Consider the following 9,009-nt stretch of genomic DNA (forward strand, 5'->3'; position numbering starts at 1 on the left):
GTTACAGCGGGGAGGACGGCGTTACAGCGGGGGGGGACGGCGTTACAGCGGGGGGAGACGGCGTTACAGCGGGGGGGGACGGCGTTACAGCGGGGAGGACGGCGTTACAGCGGGGAGGACGGCGTTACAGCGGGGGGAGGACGGCGTTACAGCGGGGGGAGGACGGCCGTACAGCGGGGGAGACGGCGTTACAGCGGAGGAGACGGCGTTACAGCGGGGGGAGACGGCGTTACAGCGGGGGGAGACGGCGTTATAGCGGGGGAGGACGGCGTTATAGCGGGGGAACACCGCATTATAACAGAGGAACCCTGCCCTTGGGGGATCCACTGCTCTTTAGAGAAGCAGCCCTGCTGTTTGTCTGTGAGGAGACTTTGCCTCCTTCTTCAAGATTACTTGCTGCAAACACAACCTTGAGAATGGCCCATGTAAACAGCAGAGCCAGCCTTGCATTCTTGACACATCCAGCAAGAATGTGCAGGGATGCTCAAGATGCGTGGCAGACGGGCTCTCCTAATCGGGGAGTGGTCTGTCTCCAAGAAAGAGGGAGCAAAGTGTCCTGGAGGAGGGGACTTGTGTGGCTGTGGACAAAGCTATGGAGAAGGAACAGCGGTGAGCTGTTTTCCTTCAACATCCACAGTAGCTGGGGATGAGGGGGTACCATCTCCAAAAGAGGATTTGAGAAGGGCACCCTTAGCATCCATGCCACCTGCTTTTCCCTTAAAATCACAGATTTCTTTCAGATTCTATATTATCAATTACTGTCTACAAATTCTATTATAGAATTTTCTAAATTTGCAACATATTATGCAAAGAGTTGTTAAGTTTCAAATAATGATTTTATACCTAATCCCAAGATTTGGCAGAGATAAATACATCCTCTTGCTGTTTTCAATCTTCTCTTTGTGTTCATTTTTTCTAATTAAAAAAGTACTAAATTTTGGATTATCCTCTTACAAGAGACTTGTCATGTTAAAAGCTCATATTAGTTTTGCTTTTGGAGAGTTTTCCTTTTGGAAAGACAGAATAGAATAAAGAAGTGCAGCCTGGGCACGGTGACTCACTCTGGTAACCCCAGCACACTGGGAAGCTGAGACAGGAGGATTGCTGGAACCCAGGAACTTGAGACCAGCCTGCATAACATGGAGACCCCATCTCTACAAAAATTTTAAGGAATTAGCTGGATGTGATGGCACATGGCTGGAGTCCCAAGTAGTTGGGAGGCTGAGGTGGATGGATCTCGTGAGCCCAGAAGGTTGAGGCTGCAGTGAGAGCTATGATTGTACCACTGCACTCTAGCCTGGATGACAGAGTGAGACCCTGTCTCAGAGAGAGAGAGAGACAGAGAGAGAGAGAGAGAGACAGACAGAGAGAGAGAGAGAGAGAGAGAGAGAGAGAGAGAGAGAGAGAGAGAGAGAAAGTGTGCAGGTGCTGGGACATGCCGGCTGTTCTGCTTACCTGTCCTTAACTAGCCCTGTGGCCTTGGGCAAGTTACTTAACTTCCCCACTGTCCCTTGGTTTCCCCATACATTAAATGAGTCTCATAATGGACCTTATTTCATAAAATTTTGTCGGAGCTGCCTAGAAAGCCTTACAACAAAGGTCAATACTTGGCATTTAATAAGAGCTCAAAAAATCTTTGATTTTGTTTTCCAAATGTCTCCAAAACTTCTTTTAAGCTACAGCAACAAAAACCATGGGCAGTCTTCTAACCACAAAAGGCAACATGAGTTTAAACAAGGTAAGGTATTGTTTTCTGATTTGTTTCATTTCTGATGCCCTTCCTGAATATGCCCAGGTTTTCTTAGCCTTTTGAGGAAGTAGCATATTGAGTTAATGTCTTCGGTGAAAATAAAACTTCCATATCCAATCTCTCAGTCATAAATGAGTGCTATCTGCATCATCCTATAGGGGTTTTCTTCTTAATACCTTACCTAATGTTGCTTCCCCCTGAGTAAAGCTCATTGGGAAATTTTATATTCACTAAAGGCAGCCATAAGATTTGGGGAATTATATAATCAAGAATTATATATATCTAAAAAGGAACATTATAAAATCCTCTAATTCAGACCACCTATAGTCCAAACTAAAGATGAGGAAATTGACTCTTAAAAAGATTAAATGACTCTTCCAAAATCAAAGATAATTCAGTGATTTTTTTCCTCTACTAAATGTTCCTTTTTTCTGCATTTCATTCTCACTTAAGCAACTTATTGTCTGAAAGAGCATCATGTAATGATATAAAAATGCAGCTTTCCAATCACAGTAAGGGTCTCTCGATTTCTTCTCTTGACCACCAATCAGGAACCTTTGCTGGAAGCTTGTTTCTGATTGGTGAAAGTAAGCCGTAACAGTGGAATGCCAAGGAGTAAACACAAAAGCGTAGCAACAACTGAGTTTGCTGTCTCACTACCCTCAGCTTAGGCCAACCTGGACTCCTTCACCCCCAATGAGGTGACCTCTACATTTTATATGAAGACACTGATTTACCATTCAACTGTGATCCATCTTATAACATGGCAATCCGATACAGACAGGAAGATAAAACTGAACAACACAGCTAAAATAAAGTGTATTCCCAGGTAAAATAGACACGTGCTTTAATTTGAAATGGATTCGTCCAATGAGTGTCAGTTACAAGGGCACAGAAAGTACCGGTGCAGAAGAGCTGTCTCTGTGGGCAGTGTCACCAGGTCCCCTAAGGGGCAATGCTTGTGCTGGGCGACATGACCCATCTTAATGTATAAACCCATAGCCAGACAGGACGTGCAAACAGGTCTCATGGTGAATGCCATGCTGTGGAAAATGACATGGAGAATGGCTGTCTCTCACCTGGGGAGGGTCTTGATGTCCTAGGAAAGAATGTTCACGTCCTAGAGTCGGTGGTTGGTGTTCTATCTAGGCCATGAGGGAAGGATGCTTTTCATAATGAGCGCCTGGTGGGAATAGTCTCTTTTTGCACTTTGCTGGAGGAAGACATTTCTATCACCTTATTTTTTTATTCTTGCTTACAGAATACACATTGTGGAAAAAGGATGAAGTTGACCAGTGAAAAGTTGCCCAAGAACCCCTTTTATGCCGCCATATCTCAATATGCTGCTAAAACCAAAATCCTTCCAATGGAAAAGGAAAAGACTGGTACGAATCCTAATATTTAAGCTTCCCTTGGAAAATACTTTCACTAACAGTTCATTTTGTATGCTAGAGCAAACGAGACAAGAAATACTGTGTTTGATTGATTTCAAGGAAGTGGTTAATCATTACAGACCTTTTGAGTTTTCCCACAAGAATCTGTGAAATTGCTCATTTATCTGGTAGCAAATCGTCAGTGAGGTCTCACAGATGGTTAGGTCTTGAGTTTACTCTCAGGACTTAAGGACATGCTTCTAGAAGACACAAGCCAGATGTCGTGTTTGTTCAAGAGAACAATGCCATGCTTTACTTGCAATTATTATTTAAATATCTGATTTTCTCTATAGCCTTAAAAATATTATATTAGGGATGGATTGCTCATTTGGTTAGAGGAGCTCTCATTAAGGCTCAAATTAAGAATTTAACTCACCTCTCCAGACAGCTTTGCCCATGGAAGACAAACCAATGCGTAGACTTATACCTAGCCCTGCACTGCTAGGGCTCTACTTGGCCATAAGCAGGGTTAGTGCGAAACCAATCCACAAGTATTGCTTTTTTTGTTTTTGTTTTTGAGATGGAGTTTTGCTCTTGTTGCCCAGGCTTGAGTGCAGTGATGCGATCTTGGCTCACCGCAGCCTCCGCCTGCCTGAGTCTCTCGAGTAGCTGGGATTACAGGCATGCACCACCACACCCCCCAGTTTTGTAGTTTTGGTAGAGTCGGGGTTTCTCCACATTGGTCAGACTAGTCTTGAACTCCCAACCTCAGGTGATCTGCCCGCCTTGCCCTCCCAGAGTGTTGAGATTTACAGGCGTGAGCCACCGCACCCGGCCAGTATTGCTTTATTATACAAGGCACAGTGTTAGGTACTGTGACCATGCCCTTTTTTCAGGTAATATTTCTTCCTTGAGCTAAGGAGGCCAGCTGTAGGAATGAGCACTGGAAAGAAATAGTCAACAGTGTTAGATGGATTTTATATGATTCATTACTTCAGGAGAGAAAATTCCTATTATGTGGTTAATGGAATTCCTTACCTTTTAAAAATCAGATCATTACACCCATGCTAATTTGGTGGATAAGGCATTGCAGCTCTTGAAGGAAAGAATACTGAAAGGAGACACTCTGGCATATTTCCTGAGAGGTCAACTATATTTTGAAGAGGTATCATTTTTTGTTTATTTGTTTTCATTTCCTATAATTCTGTTGTTAGATCCTGAGACAAAAATTTCATGTAGAGTTTCTTACTGTGTTATACCAGGGAAATTCTGTCCCATTACATAGACTATGGCTGTGACTTTAACAGTGGGATACAGTGCTGCCAGCTTGAGGAGCTACCTGACCTTTCTTCATAAAATCCATGTCACGAAAGCCATTTGTGGGAGTCATTTTAGTATAAAATCCATTTCACACTATAGATTAAAAATCAAATTTTTATATATTTGCTCAAAATATTTAATAATACAAATTATATTATCAGGCCGGGTGTGGTGGCTCACACCTGTAATCCCAGTGCTTTGGGAGGCCGAGGCAGGTGGATCACCTGAGGTCAGGAGTTGGGAGACCAGCCTCTCCAACATAGCTAAACCCCGCCTCTACTAAAAAAAAAAAAAGAAATAGCCAGGCATGGTGGTGCACATCTGTAATCCCAGCTACTTGGGAGACTGAGGCAGAGAACTGCTTGAACCCAGGAGGCAGAGGTTGCAGTGAGCCAAGATTGTGCCACTGCACTCCAGCCTGGGTGACAGAATGAGACTCCCTCTCAAAAAAAAATTATATTTATATTATCAGATATATTCATATTAATAATTGAAGCCCTGATTTTTATCTAGTACTTAGAGGCGGCTTTAGTTGTTCTGGACAGCATAGGAGGAAATCGCCCTCGTTCTCCACATCTTGTTGTGATAACCTGGGAAGTAGACTGAGGCACGGCTATGCCAGCTGTCCCCCCAACTTCAGTAATGTAGTTTCGGTTTTTCACTGATTTCCCCGGGAAGACTTGAAAAGGGACAGACTGTCCTTCACCATTCGTTGACTATTTGGGCAGCTGTTCACCTATATCCCACTTACTCTCTCACTTTTCAACGGCACCTTCATCTATCCTGGCAACAAATGTTTGCTGAGGGCTCATTGTGCACCTGTCACTCTGAGGATGGCAGAGCGCCATGGCAGAGCGCGTGCTTCGTCAGCATGAGGCACGGGTTCAGATGTGGCTGCACTGCTTGTTAACCGTGTGTTTAACTTGGGCAGAAACACTTGGCCACTTGGTGCCTTTGGGATTACTTAAAGATCATAATAGAAATAATTACATATCTTCTGGGCGCTTCTAGGGATGGTATGAAGAAGCATTAGAACAGTTTGAAGAAATCGAGGAGAGCGACCATCAAGCCACTTACCAGCTGGGAGTGATGTACTATGACGGGCTGGGGACCATTCTGAATGCTGTAAGTTAGTGTCTTGGTCACAGTGGTTAAGATTTCATTGTCAGTGGATTGTTGGACACAATTAAAATTATATTTTAATACTTTTTTTTTTTTGAGACAGAGTCTCGCTGTGTCACCCAGGCTGGAGGGCAGTGGCATGACCTCGGCTCACTGCAACCTCCACTTCCTGGGTTCAAGTGATTCTCCTGCCTCAGCCTTAAGAGTAACTGGAATTACAGGCACTGCCACCATGCCTGGCTAATTTTTGTATTTTTAATAGAGGCAGGATTTCACCATGTTGGCCAGGGTCTACTAAAAATACAAAAATTAGCCTGGCGTGGTGGTGCATGCTTGTATTCCCAGCTACCCGGGAGGCTGCAGTGAGCCAAGATCATGCCACTGCACTCCAGCCTGAGTGACAGAGCAAGACTCTGTCTCAAACAAAAATCAAAATATATTTGATTGTCCAGTATTATTTTCTTCTTTTGGGTGATGTTTGAAGGTTTGTGTCTGATGGATCTGGGGGTGCAGGGTGCAGATCTGTTCCTGCTAGTGGTTAGAATACCTTTCATGCTTTCCTTGTGACCACAAAGCAGATGTTGTATTAATGCATAAGATTTGTATATTAGATACAAACTATGAGCACACAGTAAAAGTATGCTTGAGTGGAAGATGGTGTTTGTTAGGGGCTCCCAAGGTTATTGTAAGAATTATAAATGTGAAAGAAGTTCCTGGCCGTTCTTGCCTTTTAGTCAGTTCTAAGAACTGTGCTGATTCAGGATAAGGGTTATTAGATGGGAGGGAGGAGAGAGAAAAGGAAGCCCATATTGAGACTTAAATCAACTCAGGCAGCTGTAAAAGGAAGGAAATTTCTTATACCCCAGAGCTCCTGGGAGTGCCTGGAGAGGAATGGGAGTGCCTGGAGAGGAAATGTGCTTTTAGAGATTCTTTTCGTCCTTACCGCTTGCCCTGCAGCATCCAGGACAATCGTAACTCTTGGGCAGAGATTCACAGTATTACGCATCATGTCAGGGGACGGACACTTCACAGCCTTACTGGGAGAAAGAAATTCAGTTTGGGAACAACGAAAAACTAGGGTTTTTTGCTCTTTCTTTTGTCGAAGGAGAAAGGGGTGGACTATATGAAGAAAATCCTTGATTCTCCATGTCCCAAAGCAAGACACTTAAAATTTGCAGCTGCTTACAACCTCGGAAGAGCTTATTATGAAGGAAAAGGTGTTAAACGATCAAATGAGGAAGCCGAAAGGTAATCCCACCTGGGAACAAGGTTAGGTTTGAATGGAATGCTGAAACCAAGAATAACGTGCCTCGCTTTCTCGTAGACTGTGGCTTTTCGCAGCAGACAATGGAAATCCCAAAGCTAGTGTGAAGGCTCAAAGTATGCTCGGGCTGTATTACTCAACCAAGGAGCCCAAGGAGTTAGAAAAGGTGACATTCCCCTCTTTTTTAATGCTAGTGTTCTATTTAGATTAATATTTGTTACACTACTTTTTTTGAGAAAATGGTGGGGAATGTGGTTTTAAATCTCTCTTGTATTTCCTTAAAATGTAAAGAAAGTGTACATTTTAGGATCTCAAAGCCCTTTTATTTATAAATGTCCCCTTCCCTACCTCTATTGAAGGAAACCATGAATGTGAGAGTATTTTGTATACTATAGTATCAAAGCTAAAAGAAGAGAAACAGCCCTGAAATTACGGCCAAAATCCTTTTAATCATGAATAGATGAATATTAGCAGTGACTTGAGAAATAATTGATACTAATAAATAAAATATACTAAGAATTAGTTACAAATAAAGTCCATCTAAGATTTTCACAGAAATATAATCTTTCATCCACGGTTGAAACAGTTTCCAAAAAAATCCTATAGGGAGAAGGAAATGGGGGCCGAGTCCTACTTGTAGGAGAGGAGTTAATGGCAAGTTTGCATGAGGCATATAATAACTAAGGCCATCTTCGGATAGATGAGCAGCCACCTGGAATTTTGTCAATGAGTTCAAATTCACTGTAGCGGAGTGTGAGGCAAATGTGCTTGAGGCTACATACAGCGTTTATCGGGGTTGCCTTTGACTGCAGGAGCTGCCATCTCTAGAATCCACAGGGAGCTTGAACTCTCCCTTACCATCAGCAGTCTCCTCTCCTCTGCTGGGCCGCATGCCTTTCAGACACTTAGTTCCTATTTGGCACCTTCCTGATCCCTACTCTGGAAGGTCCCCAAATCCTGAAACCTAGGACAGCTGGTCCTTCTCTGCCACAAGCTGTCTGGACTGTGACCTCATCTGCACTGCAGAGAGACAGCAGAGGAACTCACCTCCACACAGTGTTAGGCATGTGTGCTACTGTGAAATGCGTCCAAAGGCCTACAGCTCTCTCCTAGAGATGATTAATAGTGCTATCTAGGAACCACAGATTTCTCTTCTGTCTAGTATTCCCTTATAATTTCATCTAGTGGATCATAAATGCAATGATGAAACTGTGCTTTTCTTAGGCATTTTACTGGCATTCAGAAGCATGTGGCAATGGAAATCTGGAGTCCCAGGGTGCACTTGGTCTCATGTACTTGTATGGACAAGGCATCCGGCAGGATACAGAAGCTGCCCTGCATTGCTTAAGAGAAGCAGCAGAACGCGGAAATGTCTACGCTCAAGGGAATCTCGTGGAGTATTACTATAAGATGAAATTTTTTACAAAGTGTGTTGCATTTTCTAAAAGGTGAATGTCTTTGTCTGTTTTGTGCTGCTGTAACAGAATACCACACTAGGTATTAAGAAACAGAAATTTATTTCTCACGGTTCCAGAGGCCAGGAAGTTCAAGATCAAGGTAGGTGTGGTTGTCTGGTGAGGGCTGCAACCTCCAGAGGGGAGGACCATCATGTCCTCACGTGACAGCGGAAAGCTACAGGAAACCTCTTTTATAGAAAGGGCTTCAGTCCTATTCATGAGGGAGGTGCTCTCATGGCCTCATCGCCTCTTGAGGGCTGCACCTCTTGATACGATGACACTAGCAACACTGGATTTTGGAGGGAACTTATTATTCAAACCCTAGCAGTAGTGTTGGAATAAACTGGATGAAAGCATTGACAAGAATGCCTACTAGATGTTCTATGCCAAATCCTTCACAGAGCTTTCTGCGGTATTAACAATGGTAGCTGGCCGGGCGCGGTGGCTCACGCCTGTAATCCCAGCACTTTGGGAGGCCGAGGTGGGCAGATCACGAGGTCAGGAGATCGAGACCATCCTGGCTAACACAGTGAAACCCCATCTCTACTAAAAATACAAAAAAAAAAATTAGCCAGGCATAGCGGCGGGCGCCTGTAGTCCCAGCTACTTGGGAGGCTGAGGCAGGAGAATGGTGGGAACCCGGGAGGCGGAGCTTGCAGTGAGCCGAGATCAAGATCACGCCACTGCACTCCAGCCTGGGGGCAGAGCGAGACTCCGTCTCAA

At 44.0% G+C, this 9,009-nt stretch overlaps 1 protein-coding gene across 7 annotated transcripts in view; it reads left to right on the top strand.

Moving 5' to 3' along the window:
- Positions 1-9,009, top strand: part of LRP2BP (LRP2 binding protein) — a 39,238-nt gene that overhangs the window by 23,788 nt on the left and 6,441 nt on the right. For 2 of the 7 annotated variants that reach the window (XM_017862566.1, XM_017862571.1), the window contains exons 2-7: positions 3,012-3,135; positions 4,176-4,288; positions 5,455-5,568; positions 6,671-6,813; positions 6,890-6,995; positions 8,054-8,277. In XM_017862566.1, the coding sequence (XP_017718055.1) occupies positions 3,033-3,135; positions 4,176-4,288; positions 5,455-5,568; positions 6,671-6,813; positions 6,890-6,995; positions 8,054-8,277 (803 nt within the window). In that variant the 5' untranslated portion in view covers positions 3,012-3,032. Of the gene's footprint in view, positions 1-2,416; positions 2,580-3,011; positions 3,136-4,175; positions 4,289-5,454; positions 5,569-6,670; positions 6,814-6,889; positions 6,996-8,053; positions 8,278-9,009 lie in introns of all 7 variants that reach the window. The other 5 variants (XM_017862569.1, XM_017862570.1, XM_017862567.1 and 2 more) reach the window with 4 other exon arrangements.

Source organism: Rhinopithecus bieti, unplaced genomic scaffold (genome assembly GCF_001698545.2).
Source record: "Rhinopithecus bieti isolate Rb0 unplaced genomic scaffold, ASM169854v2 scaffold_56174, whole genome shotgun sequence".
NCBI lineage: Eukaryota > Metazoa > Chordata > Mammalia > Primates > Cercopithecidae > Rhinopithecus > Rhinopithecus bieti.